The sequence below is a fragment of the Cherax quadricarinatus genome, chromosome 22 (assembly GCF_038502225.1).
Source record: "Cherax quadricarinatus isolate ZL_2023a chromosome 22, ASM3850222v1, whole genome shotgun sequence".
Lineage (NCBI taxonomy): Eukaryota > Metazoa > Arthropoda > Malacostraca > Decapoda > Parastacidae > Cherax > Cherax quadricarinatus.
In genome coordinates this window covers 19715784-19742344 of record NC_091313.1, presented here as the reverse complement: position 1 = coordinate 19742344, position 26561 = coordinate 19715784, and the positions used below count along the sequence as shown (strand labels likewise).

Here is a 26561-nt window from a genome sequence, read left to right as displayed (position 1 = left end):
TTGAAGAGATAAATTAAAAATATTAGTTAACAGTTCACAAAGTTCCATTTTGCATTCCTTAAGAACCCTTGAAAAAAGGTCATCAGGGCCTGGTGATTTATTTTGTTTCAGACGGTCTATTTGTTTCATAACCTTTTCACTAGTGACTGTGATGTTACATAATTTATCTTAGGTCCACTATAAAAATTAATTATTGGGATATTGTTAGTGCCTTCCTGTGTAAAAACCGAGAGAAAATAATTATTTAAAATGGAGCACATTTCATTCTCTTTGTTAGTAAGATGCCCCAAATTATTTTTATGGGGACCTATCTTATCCCTAACTTTTGTTCTATACACCTGGAAAAAACTTTTTGGGTTAGTTTTAGAATCCCTAGCAACTTTAATTTCGTACTCCCGTTTAGCTTTTCTTATCCCCTTTTTATCGTCCCTCTTAATGTCAATGTACTGATTCATGAGATGACCCTTGCCTCTTGATATATCTAAAAATTCCTTTCTTCTGCCCTAAAAGATATTTGAGCCTATTATTCATCCATTTTGGGTCATTTCTATTCGATCTAATTTCCTTATATGGGATAAATGTTCTCTGGGTAACATGTATTGTGTTAAGAAAGCTGTCATACTGATAGCTCTCTTCATTACCCCAGTTCACAGATGATAAGTGTTCTCTAAGCCCATTGTAATCTGCTAAGCGAAAATCTGGGACCATTACTGAATTATCCCTACTGTCATACTTCCATTCAATGCTAAAGGTAATTGATTTGTGATCACTTGTGCCAAGTTCCTCTGTAATTTCTAAGTTATTAACAAGGGTTTCCTTGTTTGCCAGAACCATGTCAGGCAGGTTATTTCCCCTTGTAGGCTTTGTCACAAACTGCCTCAAAAAACAATCCTGAACTACTTCTAAGTAGTCGTTAGATTCTAAATTCCCAGTCAAGAAATTCCAATCAATGTGACTAAAGTTAGTCTCCTAGAATTACTACGTTATCGTGCCTTGTAGCCTTAACAATTTCCTCCCATAGTAGTCTCCCTTGGTCCCTATCTAAGTTTGGGGGACGGTATATCACTCCTTAAATAAATTTTTCATGCCCCTCTGAAAATTCTATCCAGACTCTGTATGTGTTACTTCAGACTTAATACCCGTTTTTATGTAACAGTTCAAGCGATCTCGGACATACAATGCCACCCCACCCCCCTTCCCGATACTTCTATCTACTTGGAACAGTTTAAAACCCTGAATGTTACATTCTGCAGGCATGTCCTGACTTTTTGAATTAAACCATGCCTCAGTTATGGCAAATACATCAGTGTTACCTGCACTAGCAACTAATCTCAACTCGTTCATCTTATTCCTAGCACTATGGCTATTAGCATAATATACATTGATAGACCCTCCTTTCTCTTTACCCTTCCTGCTCATTTCTGTTTTTCTACTAAACCTATTATTGTCCTTGTCACCTAGTACCACTGGCTTTCCAATATCTACCATGTTCTGCTTATTACTAGTTCCCCTAGAACTCATAATATTACTGCACTGGGACTTCACTGTTTTCCCGCCAAAATCCCTACCACTAACTATTTCTAGTTTAAAGTCCTAACTGCTCCCTCCACTGCATTTGCCAGTGCCCCCACCCTAGACCTAGACAAGTGTACCCCATCCCTGGCATACATGTCATTTCTGCCATAGAAGAGGTCCCAGTTGTCAATGAATGTTACTGCATTTTCCTTACAGTATTTGTCCAGCCAGCAATTGACACCAATTGCCCTGGACAACCATTTGTTTCTAACTCCTCTCCTTGGCAAAATACCACATATGACAGGGTTCCCACCCTTCTTCCTAATTTTCTATTGCTGACCTATACCTGCTAATCAGGTCCTCACTCCTACATCTGCCAACATCGTTGCCTCCCACACTGAGGCAGATAATAGGATTGCTCCTATTACCTTTCATGATGTCATCCAGATGGCTAACAATATCTCCCATCCCAGCCCCAGGAAAACATACCCTCTGCCTCCTCTTCCTGTCCCTAAGACAAAACACCCTATCCATAAACTTAACCTGACTGTCTCCAACTAAAACAGTGTTCTTACATTCACTTGTGGAATTCGTCGTGACGTTCTTGATAGTCTTCATTGGGGTTTTTGGGGATGTTTTACTCACGTCTGCCAATGCTTCCTTGGTGCTCGTTGTGACGTTCCCAGTAGACAACCCACATTCATCAGGTAGCGCCGAAAATGGGTTGGAAGTTTCCACAGTAGTCCTCTGGTTCTTCGTTGTTTCTGCCTCTCCAACAGTCTTCTTGATCCTCAGCTTGGTTTCATGTTGTGCAGCCACTGACCAGGTTCCTCTCTTAACCTAAGGACTCACAACAGGTTTACTACGAATCCTCTTGTTCTCCTCTGTTAATCACAGTATCTCCAGCTTAGCAACCCTAAGCTCCTCTTTTAGCTGCTGGTAGAGTTGCTCAAGAGAGGGCATCCTGGTTCATATTCGGAGAGAGCACATGAACAAGTCTTCACAGAGCAAAGTACACGCCACCACTGAGCTAAGTACACGTCACAACTTATCAAAGCTAAAACCTTGGGTAGTTTCAAATTTAGGTTGGATAAGTACATGAGTGAAAGGGGTTGGATTTGAGTGGGACTTGCACGTGAATAAATAGAATCGTCAAAGCTTATTGCTTGGGTAGAGTTTATTCTGTTAGTGGGTTGGATTTGTGAAGGACCTGCCTAGTATGGGCCAACAGTCCTACTGCAGTGTTCCTCCTTACTTATTCTCTTATTGCTTGGGTACCATTGAAAATTGGGGTGGGCAGATATTTTGGTAGTGGGATGGATTGTGAAGGACCTGCCTAGTATGGGCCAGCAGGTCTACTGCAGTGTTCCTCCTTTCTTTTGTTCACATATTCTTATAACCATATTAGGCAGACGTTCCACTCATCAGCATAAGAAAGGAACACTGCAGTACGCCTGTTGGCCTATACTTGGCAAGTCCTTCACAAATCCAACCCACTAACAGAATAAACGCTACCCAAGCAATAAAGTTTGATAATTCTATTTACAGTACTCGCATGCAAGTTCCACTCAAATCCAACCCCTCTCACTTATGCTTTTATCCAACCTGAGACCGTTTCTTCATATCTACAAACAGTTTTGTAGGGAATTATGCCTCTCTGTGTCGTTCATCAACTTCAAAGTCCTCAACATAAATATGATTTGGCAGTTTAGAATTCGCAAATGTGTGAAGCCCGCGAATGTTGAGGGAGACCTGTACTACTCACCTTTTGCCCTACATTAAGACTATGAATATTTTGAGGTAAATAATGAGTATACTGTGTGTGTATTATACTTTTCATTGTTTTTTAATGCCTAGTTCTATTGCTAACTTATTATGTTGGTGTAAACTTGTTATCTGACATTTATATGCATTTATAAGTGGAAAAAAAGGGCGTTCTGCTTTCCGGAAGTAGCCTGGAACCTAATCTGCTCTATAAGCGGGGCCCTACTGTATAGTGTGAGCTACTGTCGTAGTGGGACTTACAGAAGCTGTTTTGGCATTTTTTTTTATTTATTATTATCACACTGGCCGATTCCCACCAAGGCAGGGTGGCCCGAAAAAGAAAAACTTTCACCATCATTCACTCCATCACTGTCTTGCCAGAAGGGTGCTTTACACTACAGTTTTTAAACTGCAACATTAACACCCCTCCTTCAGAGTGCAGGCACTGTACTTCCCATCTCCAGGACTCAAGTCCGGCCTGCCGGTTTCCCTGAACCCCTTCATAAATGTTACTTTGCTCACACTCCAACAGCACGTCAAGTATCTACGGCATTATCTACGCATAAAACAATGCTAATCTGTATTTATCCAGATTATCTTTTGTGTAATATATCCTATCTTCATTCTTAAAAAAAAAAAATAAAGTTTGTATGGTTTTTACATTCATCCAAATACAGTGGACCCCCGGTTAACGAACTTTTTTCATTCCAGTAGTATGTTTAGGTGCCAGTACTGACCGAATTTTTTCCCATAAGGAATATTGTGAAGTAGATTAGTCCATTTCAGACCCCCAAACATACACGTACAAACGCACTTACATAAATACACTTACATAATTGGTCGCATTTGGAGGTGATCGTTAAGCGGGGGTCCACTGTATCTGACTTTTGCCCCCACCCAAATCAAAAGCAAATTATATCTCAAAATGAAATTCACCAGTTTATAAAACAATCTTTCCTTTATGTTGTTTATAAATTTCATTGCATTCCTATCATTATTAATAATGACAGAAAGTTAGTATATATGTGAATAACTTACTTCCGAGATAATCCGCAAAACGGTCGGTAAACCGATTTTTTTTTTCCGAGAAAACATTTTTTCTTAGTTTTATAGTGCATTAAAAGTGTATATCGTAGTTATCCCTGTCCGTTTTCTCTAATACAAATACCCTGGAGGGGGTAGGAGAGGTAGGGTTACCCCTGGCCTCTGGTAAGCACTATGATACTCCTGGGGGACTGCTCAGGGTATATGCTACATACTATTCATTGTAGAGTATTTATCATATTTCTTTGTTATTTATTTATTTATTTATTTATTTTTTTCAACAAGTCGGCCGTCTCCCACCAAGGCAGGGTGACCCAAGAAGAAAATCCCCAAAAAGAAAATACTTTCAACATCATTCAACACTTTAACCTCACTCACACATATCATTGTTTTTTGCAGAGGTGCCCAGAATACAACAGTTTAGATTTTTTTTTTTTTTTTTTCCAACAAGTTGGCCGTCTCCCACCGAGGCAGGGTGACCCAAAAAAGAAAGAAAATCCCCAAAAAGAAAATGCTTTCATCATCATTCAACACTTTCACCACACTCTTAATAACTGCTTTTGCAGAATTGCTCAGAATACAATAGTTTAGAAGCATATACGTATAAAGATACACAACATATCCCTCCAAACTGCCAATATCCCAAACCCCTCCTTTAAAGTGCAGGCATTGTACATCCCATTTCCAGGACTCAAGTCTGACTATATGAAAATAACCGGTTTCCCTGAATCCCTTCACTAAATATTACCCTGCTCACACTCCAACAGATCGTCAGGTTCCAAGTACCATTCGTCTCCATTCACTCCTATCTAACATGCTCACGCACGCTTGCTGGAAGTCCAAGCCCCTTGCCCACAAAACCTCCTTTACCCCCTCTCTCCAACCCTTTTGAGGACGACCCCTACCTCGCCTTCCTTCCCATATAGATTTATATGCTTTCCATGTCATTCTACTTTGATCCATTCTCTCTAAATGACCAAACCACCTCAACAACCCCTCTTTAGCCCTCTGACTAATACTTTTATTAACTCCACACCTTTTCCTAATTTCCACACTCCAAATTTTCTGCATAATATTTACACCACACATTGCCCTTAGACAGGACATCTCCACTGCCTCCAACCGTCTCCTCGCTGCTGCATTTACTACCCAAGCTTCACACCCATGTAAGAGTGTTGGTACTATATTTTCATACATTCCCTTCTTTGCCTCCATAGATAATATTGTTGGCCTCCACATATGCCTCAATGCACCACTCACCTTTTTTCCTTCATCAATTCTATGATTAACCTCATCCTTCATAAATCCATCCACTGACACGTCAACTCCCAAATATCTGGAAACACTCACTTCTTCCATACTCCTCCTTCCCAATTTGATATCCAATTTTTCTTTATCTAAATCATTTGATACTCTCATCACCTTACTCTTTTCTATGTTCGCTGTCAACTTTCTACCTTTACACACACTCCTAAATTCGTCCACTAACCTTTGCAATTTTTCTTTAGAATCTCTCATAAGCACAGTATCATCAGCAAAGAGTAACTGTGTCACTTCCCATTTTGTATTTAATTCCCCATAATTTAATCCCACCCCTCTCCCGAACACCCTAGCATTTACTTCTCTTACAACCCCATCTATAAATATATTAACCATGGTGACATTACACATCCCTGTCTAAGACCTACTTTCACTGGGAAGTAGTCCCCCTCTCTTCCACTCACTCTAAACTGAGCCTCACTATCCTCATAAAAACTCTTTACAGCATTTAGTAACTTACCACCTATTCCATATAGTACTTGCAACATCTGCCACATTGCTTCCCTGTCCACTCTATCATATGTCTTTTCTAAATCCATAAATGCAATAAAAACTTCCCTACCTTTATCTAAATACTGTTCACATAAATGCTTCAATGTAAACACTTGATCTACACATCCCCTACCCACTCTGAAACCTCCTTGCTCATCTGCAATTCTACATTCTGTCTTGCCTCTAATTCTTTCAATAATAACCCTACCATACACTTTTCCTGGTATACTCAGTAAACTTATTCCTCTATAATTTTTACAATCTCTTTTGTCCCCCTTCCCTTTATATAAAGGGACTATATTTCATATTAGATCAGTTGTGATAGATAAATATGCCGTAGTAGCGATAATAGCTTTATATTGAAGCATGTTCCCTGGCTATCCTGAGAGAGGAATTTCTGCTGACATAAGCAAATGTTCCCAGAAGGTTCCTGATTGGCTGTAAGTCATTAGAAGTCATGTAAGTCCTGCCCACTCTCTTATGATGCCAAATCTTCAATTATTGTATTAGAATAATACAAAAATACACCAAAAAAAATTGGGGGAAAAATAATTAAAATCGACAACAGGTGAACAAGCCTGCCACGGGTGGTGACGTCACCCTAGATGTTATAAATGACTATAATTCCTTGTAGGAATGTCGTAGAACAATGATTCTTGTACCAGTATGTTGCCAGAGAGTTAAGCTATTTTTATATATGATTAACTCAATTTGCATATTTTTTCAAATATTTTTTTTTTCGTTCATGCTGGGTAAGCGTTCAGCCTCCCCTGGAGAAGAGAGAGATGTAGAGGAGAGAGAGAGATTTTGGGAAATGTTTAGTGAGCATTTGGAGAGTTTTGAATTAAGTGAGAGAGTACTTGTGGTTGGGGATCTCAATGCTAAACTGGGTAAAAATGTTATGGAGGGAGTAGGAGGTAAATTTGGGGTGCCAGGGGTAAATGAAAATGAGGGGCCTTTACTTGAGCTGTGTAGAAAGAGGTTTGGTAATAAATAATGCATATTTTATGAAAAGAGGATTAATAAGTGTGCAAGGTATGATATAGCACATAATGAAAGTTTGTTAGATTATGTATTGGTGGATAAATGGCTGATGAGTAGGCTTCAGGATGTACATGTTTATAGAGGGGCAACGGATATATTGGATCATTATTTAGTTATAGCTACAGTTAGAGTAAGAGGTAGATGGGACAAAAGAAAAATGGCAACAGCAAGTAAGAGAGAGGTTAAAGTGTATAAACTAAGGGAGGAGAAAGTTAGCGTGAGATATAAGCAACTATTGGCAGAAAGGTGGGATAGTGCTAGTAGTAGTAGTGTGGGTGGGGGAGTTAAAGAGGGTTTTAAAAATGTAGTATTAGAATGTGGGGCAGAAGTTTGTGGCTGTAGGAGGGTGGGTGCAGGAGGAAAGAGGAGTGATTGGTGGAATGATGAAGTAAAGGGTGTGATAAATGAAAAAAGGCACAATACTGTGACTGGAGCGATACACAAATAACCCGCACATAGAAGAGAGAAGCTTACGACGAAGTTTTGGTCCGACTTGGACCATTTACAAAGCCACACTAACCAGAAGTGGAGCAGGACGGCTATATGTAGGCAGGAAGAGGTAGTGGTGGTAGTAGTAGTAGTAGAGGTAGTAGTAGTGGTAGTAGTAGAAGTAGCAGTGGTAGTGGGGAATAAGGAGGAGGAGCCAGTCAAATACAAAGAAAGGGGAGCACTGCAAGGGAGCTAGGTGCCCACAGAGGGAGAGCAAGTGTACTACTACTACTACTATTACTACTACTACTACTATTACTACTACTACTACTATTACTACTACTACTACTATTACTACTACTACTATTACTACTACTACTATTACTACTACTACTACTATTACTACTATTACTACTACTACTACTACTACTACTATTACTACTACTACTATTACTACTACTACTACTATTACTACTACTATTACTACTACTACTATTACTACTACTATTACTACTACTACTATTACTACTACTACTATTACTACTACTATAACTACTACTATATTACTACTACTATATTACTACTACTATATTACTACTACTATATTACTACTACTATATTACTACTACTATATTACTACTACTATATTACTACTACTATATTACTACTACTATATTACTACTACTATATTACTACTACTATATTACTACTACTATATTACTACTACTATATTACTACTACTATATTACTACTACTATAACTACTACTATATTACTACTACTACTATTACTATTACTACTACTACTACTATTACTACTATTACTACTACTACTACTATACTATTACTACTACTATACTATTACTACTACTATTACTACTATTACTACTACTACTATTACTACTACTATTACTACTACTACTATTACTACTACTACTATTACTACTACTATTACTACTACTACTATTACTACTACTATTACTACTACTATTACTACTACTATTACTACTACTACTATTACTACTACTATTACTACTACTACTATTACTACTACTATTACTACTACTACTACTACTACTATTACTACTACTACTACCACTACTACTATTACTACTACTATTACTACTACTACTATTACTACTACTACTATTACTACTACTACTACTACTATTACTACTACTATTACTACTACTATTACTACTACTATTACTACTACAGTGGACCCCCGCATAGCGACCTTAATCCGTGCAAGAGGGCTGATTGTTATGCGAAATGTTCGGTATGCGAATGAATTTTCCCCATCAGAAATAATGGAAATCAAATTAATCCGTGCAAGATACCCAAAAGTATGAAAAAAAAAATTTACCACATGAAATATACATTTTCCTACACACAAAGAGAAGGATACATGCACAATAGTAGAGTAGTACATGCACAATATATATTGTGCATGTACTACTCTACTAAATGAAGAATAAATGACACTTACCTTTATTGAAGATGCAGCAATGACTGATGAGACACTGTGTCCTGGGAGTGCCTTTTCGTCCTGAGTACTGTAGGTCCTGTTTGGCATTTTCTTCCAGAACAGGCCTTATCACACTGTGTATGCCACTACGATTCTTAAATCTCTCAAACCAACCTTTGCTGGCTTTAAATTCACCAATATGAGCACTAGTTCCAGGCATTTTTCCCTGTTCACCTGGGTGTTAGTCGACTGGTGTGGGTTGCATCCTGGGAGACAAGATTAAGGACCCCAATGGAAATAAGTTAGACAGTCTTCGATGACACTGACTTTTTTGGGTTATCCTGGGTGGCAAATCCTCTGGGGTTAATGGTTTCTTGGTATTCTCAATAAGCCACACCAACAACGGTGCTACAGCAGCAGCAGCAGCTGATGGTGGTACAGCAGCAACAGACGATGCTACAGCAGCAGCAGACGATGCTACAGCAGCAGCAGACGATGCTACAGCAGCAGCAGACGATGCTACAGCAGCAGCAGACGATGCTACAGCAGCAGCAGACGATGCTACAGCAGCAGCAGCAGCAGCTGACGGTGGTACAACAGCAGCAGCAGCTGACAGTGCAGCAGCAGCTGACGGTGGTACAGCAGCAGCAGCAGCAGCTGTACCACCAATAGTAGCGATGGTTGACTGGGGTTTATTATACAACCTGGCCAGCTCGGAGACACGCACTCCACTTTCATACTTATCAATGATCTTTTTCTTCATCTCTATAATAATTCTCACCCTTATTGCTGTAGGGTTGGCACTAGAAGCTTTCTTGGGGCCCATGGTCACTTATTTTCCAGAAAAAATCACCAAAAACACTGTAATAATACGAAATGTTCCGATTGTATGCTTGGATGTTACCGCGGAGGCTGGCTGGTAAACAATGCCACCGGCGGAACATGTGAGCGTGGTTCAGGCCGCACATTGGACGCGTCTCGGACGAAGGGCGGTGAGCGGGTTTTTGGGCGGTATGCGAGGCAAAATTTTTGCGAAAAAAGTGAGCGGTATGAGGATTGTACGGTATGCGATGAGTGCGGTATGCGGGGGTCCACTGTACTACTACTACTATTACTACTGCTGCTGCTGCTGCCGCCGCCACCGCTGCTGCCGCTGCCGCTACCTCTTCCTGATTATATATAGCCGTCCTGCTCCACTTCTGGTTAGTGTGACTTTGTAAATGGTCCAAGTCGGACCGAAACGTCGTCGTAAGCTTCTCTCTTCTATGTGCAGGTTGTGTAAAGGGTGTGATAAAAGAGAAGAAGGTAGCTTATTTGAGGTTTTTACAAAGCACAAGTGTTATAAAAAGAGCAGAGTATATGGAGAGTAAAAAAAAAAGGTGAAGAGAGTGGTGAGAGAGTGCACAAGGAGAGCAGATGATAGTGAGAGAGGCACTCTCAAGAAATTTTGCTGAAAATATGAAAAAAATTTTGGAGATAAACAAGTTAAGAAAGCCTAAGGAACAACTGGATTTCTCAGTTAAAAACAGGGTAGGGGAGTTAGTTGAAGGGGAACTGGAAGTATTGGGTAGGTGGGAATATTTTGAGGAATTTTTAAATGTCGATGCTGAAAGGGAGGCGGTAATTTCATGCACTTGCCAGGGAGGTATAACATCTTTTAGGAGTGAAGAAGAGCAGGATGTGAGTGTGGGGGAGGTGCATGAAGCATTACGTAGAATGAAAGGGGGTAAAGCAGCTGGAACTGACTGGATCATGACAGAAATGTTAAAAGCAGGGGGGGATTTTGTGTTGGAGTGGTTGGTATTTTTGTTTAATTAATGTATGAAAGAGGGGAAGGTACCTAAGGATTGGCAGAGAGCATGTATAGGTCCTTTATATAAAGGGAAGGGGGACAAAAGAGTTTGTAAAAATTATAGGGGAATAAGTTTACTGAGTATACCAGGTAAAGTGTACAGTAGAGTTATTATTGAAGGAATTAGAGGTAAGACAGAATGTAGGATTGCAGATGAGCAAGGAGGTTTTAGAGTGGGTAGGGGATGTATAGATCATGTGTTTACATTGAAGCATATATGTGAATAGTATTTAGATAAAGGTAGGGAAGTTTTCATTGCATTTATGGATTTAGAAAAGGCATATGATAGTGGATAGGGGAGCAATGTGGCAGATGTTGCAAGTGTATGGAATAGGTAGTAAGTTATTAAATGCTGTAAAAAGTTTTTTTTGAGGGTAGTAAGGCTCAGGTTAGGGTGTGTAGCAGAAAGGGAGATTACTTCACGGTAAAAGTAGGCCTTAGACAGGGATGCATAATGTCACCATGGTTGTTTAATATATTTATAGATGGGGTTGTAAAAGAAATGAATGCTAGAGTGTTGGGGAGAGGAGTAGGATTAACCCTTTGACTGTTTTCGACGTATAAATACGTCTTACGAGCCAGTGTTTCTGACGTATATATACTCAATAATTCTAGCGACTTCAAATCAAGCGGGAGAAAGCTGGTAGGCCCACATGTGAGAGACTGGGTCTGTGTGGTCAGTGTGCACCACATAAAAAAAATCCTGCAGCACACATTGCGTAATGAGAAAAAAAACTGATCGTTTTTTTTTTAATAAAACGCTGACTTTGAGGTGTATTTTCGTATAGTATTTATCGTTGTATTCGCGTTTTCATGGTCTTAGGTGATAAAATGGAAAACATATTACAGAAATAGAGATGATTTTCATTACTTTGACGATGAAAACGACCTTTAAACTGAGCTCAAAGTAGCGGAAATGTTCGATTTTTACCAATGTTCAGGAGTAAATAAATCACACCACACGTCCAATACACGTCAACTGGGGAGTCTAATATTCTTTCACTAGTGCACTGATATTATTTATACCATTTTTACAATAATGCAGTAGTCTGCATAACAGTAAATTTTGTATTTTTTTGTATGAATAAAAAATCAAAATAGAAAGCAATAATAATATAAGAGGAGCCTAGAGATGTGACTAATGAACAGAGCATATGTTATTTTAGTGCCACATATGTCTGCCTTGTTTATTCTGGACCCTATTTTGAAATTGGCATCTTCTTTAGTTTGCATGAAATTGGCCAAATTGCCAATTTCTGAACACCATATTGGGTAGTCCAAATTAGTAAATGGGAGGTTTCTTGTACTCAGCTGATAGATAAAATGGAGTTCTAAAGAAATAGCTGAGTTTGGTCAACTGGAACAATGGAATTGGCTGAAAATAGGGCTCAAAGTCGGCGAAATCGCCGATACGCTTATGTTGCCGAGACCGCTAAATTCGGGAGCATAATTCCATGAGTTTTCGACCAAATTTCGAACTTTTGGTGTCATTACCATCGGGAAAAGATTCTCTATCATTTCATAAGAAAAAATAATTTTTTTTTTTTCAAAAATTGAGCGACATAGAATGACAGTTTCAGAGAGGGGCCTGAAACAGTCAAAGGGTTAAATTATGGAGATTCAAATACAAAATGGGAGTTGACACAGTTACTTTTTGCTGATGATACTGTGCTCATGGGAGATTCTAAAGAAAAGTTGGAAAGGTTAGCGGACGAGTTTGGAAGGGTGTGTAAAGGTAGAAAGTTGAAAGTGAACATAGAAAAGAGTAAGGTGATGAGGGTATCAAACGATTTAGATAAAAAAAAAAAAAATTGGTTATCACATTGAAGAGAGGGAGTATGGAAGAAGTAGATGTTTTCAGATATTTGGGCTTTGACTTGTCAGCAGATGGGTTTATGAAGGATGAGGTTAACCATAGAATTGATGGAGGAAAAAGGGTGAGTGGTGCATTGAGGTATCTGTGGAAAAAAACAAAACGTTATCCATGGAGGCAGAGAAGGGAATGTACGAAAGTATAGTGAGTGGTACCAACACTCTCATGTGCGTGTGAAGCTTTGGTTGCAAATGCTGCAGCTAGGAGGTGGCTGGAGGCAGTGGAGATGTCCTGTCTAAGGTCAGTTTGTGGTGTAAATATTAAACAGAGATTTCTGAGTGTGGAAATTAGGAGTTGGCTGAAGAGGGGTTATTGAGGTGGTTTGGTCATTTAGAGAGAGTGGATCAAAGTAGAATGACTTGGAGAGTGTATAACTCTGTATGGAAAGGAAGACTGGGTAGGGGTTGTCCTCGAAAAGGTTCGAGGGAGTGGGTAAAGGAGGTTTTGTGGGTGAGGGGCTTGCATTTCCAGCAAGCATGCGTGAATGTGTTAGATACGAGTGAATAGAAGGAAATGGTTTTTGGGACCCAAGAAGCTGTTGGAGTGTGAGGAGGTTAATATTTTGTGAAGGGATTCAGGGAAACCGGTTAGCCTGACTTGAGTCCTGGAAATGGGAAGTACATTGCCTGCACTTTAAAGGAGGGGTTGGGGTATTGGCAGTTTGGAGGAACTTCTAAATTGTTGTATTCGAGTGCCTCTGCAAAGAGTGATTATGTATGAGTGAGGTGAAAGTGTTGAATAATGATGAAAGTATTTTCTTTTTCAGGATTTTCTTTTTAGGTCGCCCTTCCTTGGTGGGAGATGACTGACGTGTTGAAAAAAATAAGTGAATTATTTGTTCAAACTATGCCATTAGCATGATAAATAACAGAATGTAGATTCAAAATGAAATAATCTGTATGGTATTAAAGTCACCTTCTTGTACACCAAGTTTGGATGCCCTTGACACTACTCACTTTTTAGTTTTATATGTACTTCATACATTCAGATCTTGTAGTGTTTTAATATTTATTTGAAATATAGTATTACAAATATTAATGATCATCAGAAATTCATCCTGTTACTGTTAACATGGATCTTTCAGTGCTCTTTCTTCCTTTAATAGTTTTCATCCTCAAAACATGAAAATAGGAAGAGTGAAGATGTGTTCCTTCATTTACCACTGAGGATGTAACAGATATCATTAGCAGTATATCCATGTTTAAAACTGTAAGTATCAAGGTAGTATTGTATATCGGGTTACATCTTACATTTTTTCCTCTTCATCAGGGCACTAGTCGTCCAAGTCACTATCATGTACTGTGGGATGATAACCATTTTGATAGTGATGAACTGCAGTGCCTGACCTACCAGCTGTGCCACACATATGTTCGTTGTACTCGGTCAGTCTCCATTCCTGCTCCAGCTTATTATGCGCACCTGGTTGCATTCAGAGCGCGTTATCATCTCGTCGAGAAAGAGCATGACAGGTGAGATTTTTTCCTTTAGCTAAATGTTATTTGGGTGAGCTGTTTTAACTTTTTCTGTGTATAGGCAGAAGGATCAATTAGCTTTTTTATATTTTGTTCATATCATGGCTGTTTTTCTTAATTCTGAATGTAGTATGAAAGGGACACAATTAGTTGATATGGACTGTAAAGTAATTGCTGGAGGCATATGAGAGATTTTAGTACTGTGCTTCCGGCCCGGGTCTTCTCCAGATGCTGACCCGGCAGTGGCCCCTCGGGTGGGGGGTGGCTTCATCATCATCTTTCTTCTGTCTTCTTTCTTGGGCCCTCCAGTTGGAGGGCAACTTCTTCTGTCTTGCGTTGACTCCCCAAGTGGGGAGTGTCTTCTTGCTTAGCATCTGCAGCAGCACAATCGAGCAAAGGCAGCAATTACAGGGTTCGTTTTGGAGCTACACCCCAGCTTTAGCAGGAAGCAAAGTGCTGGGGAAACTTGTGTTCTCGGTGAGTGGTCATTGATGGTCGTGCTAGAGGAGGGTACCGTCTTTAAGAGTTCCAGTCTGAAGAGTCCCGAATTTCTTCTTTGATGTGTAGTCAAGTCTGGCAAAGCTGGGGTACTTGGTGAGTAGTCTGATCATGTCTTCAGTGGTGGTTGGGTTAGTTGGGTCGCAGGTGAACTTGGCGGTTCCATCCTGGAGGTGCTGAATATGTTCTTGAGTATGCATTGTGTCCTTATACTGGTTGATCATATACAGTTGACTGTTGATTAAGTTGATTGGTATGTTCTTGAAAATATTGTCAAATCAAAAAAATTGTCTACAATGAACTGGAGAACATGTGGTAAAAATAGGGTTACTTGTCTCAGAACCCCTAGAAATGGGAAACAATTTTTTTTTAGGTCTCGAAATTCTAGAAAAAAAAAAAGATTGTATTTGAATGTAGTGATGTGTTACGTTTAATACAATGCTTATGGCTACAAAGGTTGCATAAATAATTTTTCTTACCTTAAATTCTGGTTGCTGATGTATGTCGATGAATTTGAAAGGTTTGGAGAGGTATGGCGTGGCCCTACTGGGCTGAGGTGGAAGCCTGAGGTTATTGCACTGATGTTGATGGTTGCACTGGAGTACTGAGGAATTCTGTAATGCATCTTTGGTCTGTTTTACCCTGCAGTACACTACAACTGACTAAATTCATCATCAGCTGCTCCAGACACTGTTTCAGAGGAGTACTTACATTTTTATCAGAATCGTCTTAGTTGAAAGGTTCTGCAGCTTTACCGATGACTTGGAACTACTCATGTAACTGTTTTTCTTCAAGTTCTTTCTCATCATTGTCTGCTATCTGTCTTCCTCGTATCTGGGCACTGAACTCTGCCAACATTTCTTCTGGATTTCTGCCTTCCTATTCATCTTTGAAGAGCTCATTCATGTCTTCCTGCATGTCTTCAAAGCTCTTACCTGGCAATTTCCTTGCCAGTTAAACAATATCTTGCACCTGGCTCTCAACTGAGGAAAAACTTGTGAAATTATTCACCACTCTAGGTCATAATTTTTCCCAATCTTCATTTAATGTTAATTGGTGCACTTAGTTCCGTGCACTTTTAACGTTGCTGATGGCATCTGCTCTGCTAAATTTAAGGCAAAAGTCTGGTACTCCAAGGTCTGAGTCAGCATCCATTGGTGCAACAAGTTTCTGCATCTTTTTTTGTGTGTGTACAGTAGGGCCCCTCTTTACGGCATTTCACTTTATGGCGTTCTACTGATACGGACATTTTAAATTATGACCAAAACTCTCTATACGGCTCCCCCCCACCTGACTTTCTAATATGGTCACTGCGCCCCACCCAGTTTACATTCTCCGTGAGCTCCGTAAGCACCACATCTCTCCATTATGTCTGGAAACTCCAAAATTTCAAGTGTTTTTAAAAGTTATTTGGTACTTTATATCTTCTTTCAACAAACCAGCTGTATCCCACCGAGGCAGGGTGGCCTAAAGAGAAAAACAAAAGTTTCTCTTTTTAAATTTAGTAACTTGTACAGGAGAAGGGGTTACTAGCCCCTTGCTCCCAGCATTTTAGTCGCCTCTTACAACACGCATGGCTTACGGAGGAAGAATTCTGCTCCACTTCCCCATGGAGATAAGAGGAAATAAACAAGAACTAGAAAGAAAATAGCAGAAAACCCAGAGGAGTGTGTGTAGTATATATATGCTTGTATATGTATGTGTAGTGTGACCTAAGTGTAAGTAGAAGTAGCAAGATGTAGCTGAAATCTTGCATGTTTATGAGACAGAAAAAAGGACACCAGCAATTCTACCATCATGTAAAACAATTACAGGCTTTCGTTTTACACTCACTTGGCAGGGCGGTAGTACCTCTCTGGGCGGTTGCTGTCTATCAGCATACTACCTAATATTTTATATATACAGTGGACCCACGGTTAACGAACTTTTTTCATTCCAGTAGTATGTTCAGGTGCCAGTACTGACCGAATTTTTTCCCATAAGGAATATTGTGAAGTAGATTAGTCCATTTCAGACCCCCAAACATACACGTACAAACGCACTTACATAAATACACTTACATAATTGGTCGCATTTGGAGGTGATCGTTAAGCGGGGGTCCACTGTACTCTGAAAATTATACTTTTTTTTTTTTTTCAACAAGTCGGCCATTTCCCACTGAGGCAGGGTGACCCAAAAAAGAAAGAAAATCCCCAAAAAGAAAATACTTTCATCATCATTCAACACTTTCACCACACTCACACATTATCACTGTTTTTGCAGAGGTGCTCAGAATACAACAGTTTAGAAGCATATACGTATAAAGATACACAACATATCCCTCCAAACTGCCAATATCCCAAAACCCCTCCTTTAAAGTGCAGGCATTGTACTTCCCATTTCCAGGACAAAAGTCCGACTATATGAAAATAACCGGTTTCCCTGAATCCCTTCACTAAATATTACCCTGCTCACACTCCAACAGATGGTCAGGTCCCAAGTATCATTCGTCTCCATTCACTCCTATCTAACACGCTCATGCACGCTTGCTGGAAGTCCAAGCCCCTCGCCCACAAAACCTCCTTTACCCCCTCTTTCCAACCCTTTCGAGGACGAACCCTACCCCTCCTTCCTTTCCCTATAGATTTATATGCTTTCCATGTCATTCTACTTGGATCCATTCTCTCTAAATGACCAAACCACCTCAACAACCCCTCTTCTGCCCTCTGACTAATGCTTTTATTAACTCCACACCTTCTCCTAATTTCCACACTCCGAATTTTCTGCATAATATTTACACCACACATTGCCCTTAACCCTTTCAGGGTCCAAGGCCCAAATCTGGAGTCACGCACCAGTGTCCAAGAATTTTAAAAAAAAAAACATAAGAACATAAGAACATAAGAAAGGAGGAACACTGCAGGAGGCCTGCTGGCCCATACTAGGCAGGTCCTTTACAATTCATCCCACTAACAAAACATTTGCCCAATTTTCAATGCCACCCAAGAAATAAGCTCTGATGTGAAAGTCCCACTCAAATCCAACCCCTCCCACTCATGTACTTATCCAACCTAGATTTGAAACTACCCAAAGTCCCAGCCTCAATAACCCAACTAGGTAGACTGTTCCACTCATCAACTACCCTATTTCCAAACCAATACTTTTCTATGTCCTTTCTAAATCTAAACTTATCTAATTTAAATCCATTACTGCGGGTTCTCTCTTGGAGAGACATCCTCAAGACCTTATTAATATCCCCTTTATTAATACCTATCTTCCACTTATACACTTCGATCAGGTCTCCCCTCATTCTTCGTCTAACAAGTGAATGTAACTTAAGAGTCTTCAATCTTTCTTCATAAGGAAGATTTCTAATGCTATGTATTAATTTAGTCATCCTACGCTGAATATTTTCTAACGAATTTATGTCCATTTTGTAATACGGAGACCAGAACTGAGCTGCATAATCTAGGTGAGGCCTTACTAATGATGTATAAAGCTGCAGTATGACCTCTGGACTTCTGTTGCTTACACTTCTTGATATAAATCCCAGTAATCTATTTGCCTTATTACGTACGCTTAGGCATTGCTGTCTTGGTTTAAGGTTGCTGCTCACCATAACCCCCAAGTCCTTTTCGCAATCTGTATGGCTAAGTTCTACATCATTTAACTTATAAGTACTAGGATTATGGGCACTCCCAAGCTTCAGAACCTTGCATTTATCTACATTGAACTGCATCTGCCACTTTTCTGACCAAGAATGGAGTTTGTTTAAATCCTCCTGAAGTTCCATAACATCTACGTTTGAATCAATTATCCTACCTATCTTTGTGTCATCGGCGAATTTGCTCATATCACTAGTAATTCCCTCATCAAGATCATTGATATATATTATAAACAACAACGGGCCCAAGACTGATCCCTGTGGAACGCCACTTGTTACAGATCCCCACTCGGACTTAACCCCATTTATGGACACTCTCTGCTTCCTGTCAGTGAGCCATGACTCGATCCACGAGAGCACTTTTCCCCCAATGCCATGAGCTGCCACTTTCTTTAACAGTCTATGGTGCGGAACTCTATCAAAAGCCTTACTAAAATCTAAGTAAATAATATCAAATTCTTTATTGTGGTCAACAGCCTCAAAAGCTTTACTGAAGAAAGTTAATAAATTAGTTAGACAAGACCGGCCTCTTGTGAATCCATGCTGAGTATCATTAATCAAGCTATGCTTATCGAGATGGCTTCTTATAATCTCAGCTATAATTGACTCTAGTAATTTGCCTACAATTGAGGTCAGGCTTATTGGGCGATAATTTGACGGTAACGACTTGTCCCCTGTTTTAAAAATAGGAATTACATTAGCCATCTTCCACATATCAGACACTACACCTGTTTGAAGAGATAAATTAAAAATATTAGTTAATGGTTCACCGAGTTCCATTTTGCATTCCTTAAGAACCCTTGAAAAAACCTCATCAGGACCCGGCGACTTATTTTGCTTCAGTCTGTCTATCTGCTTCACAACCATCTCACTAGTGACTGTGATGTTACATAATTTATCTTCTTCTAGCCCACTGTAAAAATTAATTACTGGAATATTGTTAGTGTCTTCCTGTGTAAAAACTGAGAGAAAATAATTATTTAAAATCAAGCACATTTCATTCTCTTTGTCAGTAAGGTGCCCATAGTTATTTTTAAGGGGACCTATCTTATCTCTAACTTTTGTTCTATAGACCTGGAAAAAACTTTTTGGGTTAGTTTTAGAATCCCTAGCAACTTTAATTTCATAGTCCCTTTTAGCTTTTCTTATCCCCTTTTTAATGTCCCTCTTAATGTCAATATACTGATTCATAAGATGACCCTCACCTCTTTTGATACGCCTATAAATTCCTTTCTTATGCCCTAGTAGATATTTGAGCCTATTATTCATCCATTTTGGGTCATTTCTATTTGATCTAATTTCTTTATATGGGATAAACGCTCCTTGAGCAGCATGTATAGTGTTCAGAAAACTGTCATATTGATAGCTCTCTTCGTTACCCCAGTCAACAGATGATAAGTGTTCTCTAAGCCCATCGTAATCTGCTAAGCGAAAATCTGGGACTGTTACTGAATTATCGCTACTATCGTACTTCCATTCAATGCTAAATGTGATTGATTTGTGGTCGCTAGCACCCAGTTCCTCTGAAATTTCTAAATTATTAACAAGGGATTCATTGTTTGACATAACTAAGTCAAGCAGGCTATTTCCCCTTGTAGGTTCTGTCACAAACTGCTTCAAAAAACAATCCTGAAATACTTCTAAGAAGTCGTATGATTCTAAATTCCCAGTCAAGAAATTCCAATCAACATGACTAAAGTTAAAGTCTCCTAGAATTACTACATTATCGTGCCTTGTGGCCTTAACAATTTCCTCCCATAGTAGTTTCCCTTGGTCCCTATCTAAGTTTGGGGGACGGTATATCACTCCTAAAATCAGTTTTTCATGCCCCTCTGAAAATTCTATCCAAACAGACTCTGTATGTGTTACTTCAGACTTAATACCCGTTTTTATGCAACAGTTCAAGCGATCTCGGACATACAATGCCACCCCACCCCCCCTCCCAATACTTCTATCTTCTTGGAACAATTTAAAACCCTGAATATGACATTCCGCAGGCATGTCCCGACTTTTTGAATTAAACCACGTCTCAGTTAAGGCAAATACATCAATGTTACCTACACTAGCAACTAATCTCAACTCGTCCATCTTATTCCTAGCACTACGGCAATTAGCATAATAAACATTGAAAGACTCTCCTTTCTCTTTACCCTTCCTGCTCATTTCTATTTTTCTACTAAACCTATTACTGTCCTTATCACCCAAGGTCCCTGGCTTTTCAATATCTATCTCGTTCTTATTATTACTAGTTCCCCTAGAACTCGTAATATTACTACACTGGGACTTCACTGTTTTCCTGCCAAAACCCATACCACTAACTATTCCTAGTTTAAAGTCCTAACTGCTCCCTCCACTGCAGTTGCCAGTGCTCCCACCCCACACCTAGATAAGTGAATCCCGTCCCTAGCATACATGTCATTTCTGCCATAGAAGAGGTCCCAGTTGTCTATGAATGTTACCGCATTTTCCTTACAGTATTTGTCCAGCCAGCAATTGACACCAATTGCCCTGGACAACCATTCATTTCCAACTCCCCTCCTTGGCAAAATACCACATATGAGAGGGTTCCCACCCTTACTTCTAATTATTTCTATTGCTGACCTATACCTGCTAATCAGGTCCTCACTCCTACGTCTGCCAACATCGTTGCCTCCAGCACTGAGACAGATAATAGGATTGCTCCCATTACCTCTCATGATGTCATCCAGACGGCTAACAATATCCTCCATCCCAGCCCCAGGAAAGCAAACTCTCTGTCTCCTACTCCTGTCCTTCAAACAGAACGCCCTATCCATATACCTAACTTGGCTATCCCCAACAACAACAATATTCTTACCTACCTTAATGTCTTTCGTCGTGTCGTTCCCAGTAGTCAACTCACATTCGTCGGGTAGCACTGAGAATGTATTGGATGTTTCCACAACAGTTTCCACGGCAGTCTCTTTCTTCTTCATCGTTTCTACCTTTCCATTCGTCTTCTTGATCGTCAACTTCTTTCCCTGCTGTCCAGCCACTGACCAGTTTCCCTTCTTGACCTGAGGACTCAAAACAGGAGGACTACTCCGAATCTTTTTGTTTTCCTCGGTCAGTCGCCGAATTTCCATATTCGCCAACCTCAGTTCTTCCTTAAGCTGTTGGTAAAGTTGCTCGATGGAGGGCATCTTGCTTCAATTCTAGAGAGCGCGCAAACAGGTCTTCACAGAGCCAAGTACACGTCAACACTGCGCAAAAGCCAACTCAATCAGGAGCTACTGCACAGCACGTCCGCACGGCCCAATAGTGATCATGCCAATCCGACAAAATTGTTATTTTTTCTTATGAAATCGTAGAGAATCTTTTTGTGAAGGTAATAAAACAAAAAGTACGAAATTTGGTGGAAAATTGACGAAATTATGCTCTCGCGAATTTTGATGTGTCAGCGATATTTACGAATTGGCGATTTTGCCGACTTTGACTCCCATTTCAGGCCAATTACATTATTCCAATCAACCAAATTCTTAGCTATTTCACTAGTATTACTTCTATTCTATCGATTGAGCACAAGAAATCGCCAAGTCAACTGTTTCAACTACAAAATAAAGTAATCAGAAATTGTTAATTTGGCCAATTTAACACAAAGTTCAAAATATTCCAATTTCAAAATAGGGTCCAGAATAAACAATGTAGGCATTCCTGGCACTAAACTAACATTTCCTCTGTTCATTAGTTATGTTTTGAGGCTTTACAAATAAATTCCATTTTGATTTTTTATTCACATAATGAATTTTTATTCACACCAAAAAATAGAAGATTTACTGTTATGCAATACTGTAATAATTGTATAAATATCATCACCATATTTGTGAATGTATATTAGACCCACCAGCTGACGTGTATTAGATGTGTGAGGTCGTTTGTTTACTCTTGAATATCGGCAAAAATTTAACATTTCTGCTACTTTGAGCTCAGTTTCAAGCCATTTCCAGTGCTAAAACCAATCAAAATCATCTCTATTTCTGTAATATGTCTTCCATTCTATCAAATGAGACCAAGAAATCGCAAATACAACTATAAAAAACATACGAAAAAACACTGCAAAGTTGCTGTTTTAATCGAAAAATCATGATTTCAGTTTTTTTCTCTCATTATACACAGTGTGCTGCAGGATCTGTTTTATGTGGTGCACACATACCACATAGATGTATTCTCTCATATCTAGGCCCAAATGTACCACTCACAGTTTATCAGAGTGAGCTGAGCTCATGGCGTAGATCTACGGTTTGGACACTCACCGTAAAGCCGTAGATCTACGGGACGGACCCTGAAAGGGTTAAACAGGACATCTCCACTGCCTCCAACCGTCTCCTCGCTGCTGTATTTACCACCCAAGCTTCACATCCATATAAGAGTGTTGGTACTACTATACTTTCATACATTCCCTTCTTTGCCTCCATAGATAACGTTTTTTGACTCCACATATACCTCAACGCACCACTCGCCTTTTTTCCCTCATCAATTCTATGATTAACCTCATCCTTTATAAATCCATCCGCCGACACGTCAACTCCCAAGTATCTGAAAACATTCACTTCTTCCATACTCCTCCTCCCCAATTTGATATCCAATTTTTCTTTATCTAAATCATTTGATACCCTCATCACCTTACTCTTTTCTATGTTCACTTTCAACTTTCTACCTTTACACACATTCTCAAACTCATCCACTAACCTTTGCAATTTTTCTTTAGAATCTCCCATAAGCACAGTATCATCAGCAAAAAGTAACTGTGTCAGTTCCCATTTTGAATTTGATTCCTCATAATTTAACCCCACCCCTCTCCCGAACACCCTAGCATTTACTTCTTTTACAACCCCATCTATAAATATATTAAACAACCATGGTGACATTACACATCCCTGTCTAAGACCTACTTTTACCAGGAAGTAGTCTCCCTCTCTTGTACACACCCTAACCTGAGCCTCACTATCCTCATAAAAACACTTTACAGCATTTAGTAACTTACCACCTATTCCATATACTTGCAACATCTGCCACATTGCTCCTCTATGTACTCTATCATATGCCTTTTCTAAATCCATAAATGCAATAAAAACTTCCCTACCTTTATCTAAATGCTGTTCACATATATGCTTCAATGTGAACACTTGATCTACACATTCCCTACCCACTCTGAAGCCTCCCTGCTCATCCGCAATCCTACATTCTGTCTTACCTCTAATTCTTTCAATTATAACCCTACCGTATACTTTTCCTGGTATACTCAGTAAACTTATTCCTTTATAATTTTTACAATCTCTTTTGTCCCCTTTCCTTTTATATAAAGGGACTATACATGCTCTCTTCCAATCCCTAGGTACCTTCCCCTCTTTCATACATTTATTAAACAAAAGTACCAACCACTCCAACACTATATCCCCCCCTGCTTTTAACATTTCTGTCATGATCCTATCAGTTCCAGCTGCTTTACCCCCTTTCATTCTACGTAATGCCTCACATACCTCCACCATTTACATTCTGCTCTTCTTCACTCCTAAAAGATGGTATACCTCCCTGGCCAGTGCATGAAATTACTGCCTCCCTTTCTTCCTCAATATTTAAAAGTTCCTCAAAATATTCTCACCATCTACCTAATACCTCCCTTTCCCCATCTACTAATTCCCTTACTCTGTTTTTAACTGACAAATCCATACTTTCCCTAGGCTTTCTTAACTTGTTTAACTCACTCCAAAATTTTCTCTTATTTTCATTAAAATTTCTTGACAGTGCCTCTCCCACTCTATCATCTGCTCTCCTTTTGCACTCTCTCACCACTCTCTTCACCTTTCTTTTGCTCTCCATAAACTCTGCTCTTCTTATAACACTTCTGCTTTGTAAAAACCTCTCATAAGCTACCTTTTTCTCTTTTATCACACCCTTTACTTCATCATTCCACCAGTCACTCCTCTTTCCTCCTGCCCCCACCCTCCTATAACCACAAATTTCTGCCCCACATTCTAATACTGCATTTTTAAAACTATTCCAACCCTCTTCACCCCCCCCCCACAGGTTGTTGTGGCTGTGCAGGTTGTTGTGGTTGTGCAAGTTGTTGTAGTTGTGCAGGTGGTTGTGGTTGTGCGGGTTGTTGTGGAGGTTATTGTGGTGTGCGAGTGGTTGAAGCTGGCCTTTCTTGTGGATGTGCTGAGTCATGTACCCAGGCTACCATCATGGGTACATGACACAGCATTACACCACCACCTGCTACTGCATGTATATACCATCCCAATTGTAACATTACCCATACCTTTCTACCTTCCTTCCTCTTATCTCTTCCTTCTAGTATCCTGGGCATTGCTTTCGGTCACAAACTCCTCAAAACCATGAAATTCATCTTCACTGACACTTCCATCTGTGTTAAAGTTATCACTTGGGAAGAGAAGAGTCCCAGATTCGCCAGGGAGTCAGATATTTCTTACCGCTAGGCATGCTGAACAAAGACTACTGAAATGACGTTCCCACAATGCACCACTGGCTCCCCAATTTTTTTTTATACTGCGCACACTGACCATAGAGACCCATTCTCTCACATGTGGGCATACCAGCTTTCTCCCGCTTGATTTGAAGCCGCTAGAATTTTGGCATATTAATCCAGTGGACCCCCGGTTTGCAATATTAATCCGTTCCTGAGAGCTTATCGTAAACCAAAATTATCGGAAAGCGAATCAATTTTCCCCATAAGAAATAATGGAAATCAAATTAATCCGTGCAAGACACCCAAAAGTATGAAAAAAAAAACTTTTACCACATGAAATATTAAGTTTAATGCACACAAACTGAAGAAGACATGCACAGTTTGTAGTATGTACTCTACTAACAATAGAATACATGACACTACCTTTAATTAAGATCTGGTGGTGATTGATGGGGTGGGAGGAGGGGAGAGTGTCGAACCTATTGTTTAGAAGAGGAATCCCCTTCCATTAGGACTTGAGGTAGCAAGTCCTTTTCCGGGGTTACTTCCCTTCTTCTTTTAATGCCACTAGGACCAGCTTGAGAGTCACTGGACTTCTGTCGCACAACATATCTGTCCATAGAGGCCTGTACCTCTCGTTCCTGTATGACTTTCCTAAAGTGCTTCACAACAGTGTCATTGTACAGGTTGCCAACACGGCTTGCAGTAGCTGTGTCAGGGTGATTTTCATCAAAAAAGCTTTGCACTTCAAGCCACTTTGCACACATTTCCCTAATCTTTGAAGTAGGCAACTTGTTCAATTTCTCCATCCCCTCCTCTGAAGCAGTTTCCTCAGGTCTGGCCTCTTGCTGTTGAAGATAATCTAGCAGCTCATCAGTGGTTAGTTCGTCATTGTCCTCCTCCACCAATTCTTCCACATCCTCCCCACTAACCTCCAACCCCAAGGACTTCCCCAATGCCACAATGGATTTCTCAACTGGCATAGGATTCCCAGGGTTAGCCTCAAACCCTTCGAAATCCCTTTTGTCTACACATTCGGGCCACAGTTTTTTCCAGGCAGAGTTCAAGGTCCTCTTAGTCACTCCCTCCCAAACCTTACCTATAAGGTTTACACAATTGAGGATATTAAAGTGATCCTTCCAAAACTCTTTTAAGAGTCAATAGAGTATCTCTGGTCACTTCAAAGCACCTTTCAAACATAGCTTTTGTGTACAGTTTCTTGAAGTTGGAAATGACCTGCTGGTCCATGGGCTGCAGGAGAGGAGTGGTATCAGGAGGCAAAAACTTGACCTTAATGAAGCTCATGTCCCCAGAAAGTCGCTCTGCCAAGTCTGTAGGATGACCAGGGGCATTGTCTAATACCAGGAGGCACTTAAGGTCTAATTTCTTTTCAGTTAGGTGATTTTTCACATTGGGGGCAAATGCATGGTGTAACCAGTCATAGAAGAAGTCCCTAGTGACCCATGCCTTACTGTTTGCCCTCCACAGCATACACAAATTAACCTTGACGATATTCTTTTTGCCTGAATACTCTGGAAGTTTCTGAGTGATACACCAGTAAAGGCTTCACTTTGCAATCACCAATAGCATTGGCACACATCAGAAGAGTAAGCCTGTCTTTCATAGGCTTATATCCTGGGAGTGCCTTTTCCTCCTGAGTAATGTAGGTCCTGCTTGGCAATTTCTTCCAAAACAGGCCTG

The 26561-nt window shown here is 39.9% G+C and overlaps 1 protein-coding gene across 1 annotated transcript in view; it reads left to right on the top strand.

The window, feature by feature from the left end:
• AGO1 (protein argonaute-2) overlaps positions 1–26561 on the top strand; it is a 51635-nt gene that overhangs the window by 18426 nt on the left and 6648 nt on the right. Inside the window, exon 4 of the mRNA XM_070087532.1 lies at positions 14069–14268. Within this exon, the coding sequence (XP_069943633.1) occupies positions 14069–14268 (200 nt within the window). The remainder of the gene's footprint in view (positions 1–14068; positions 14269–26561) is intronic.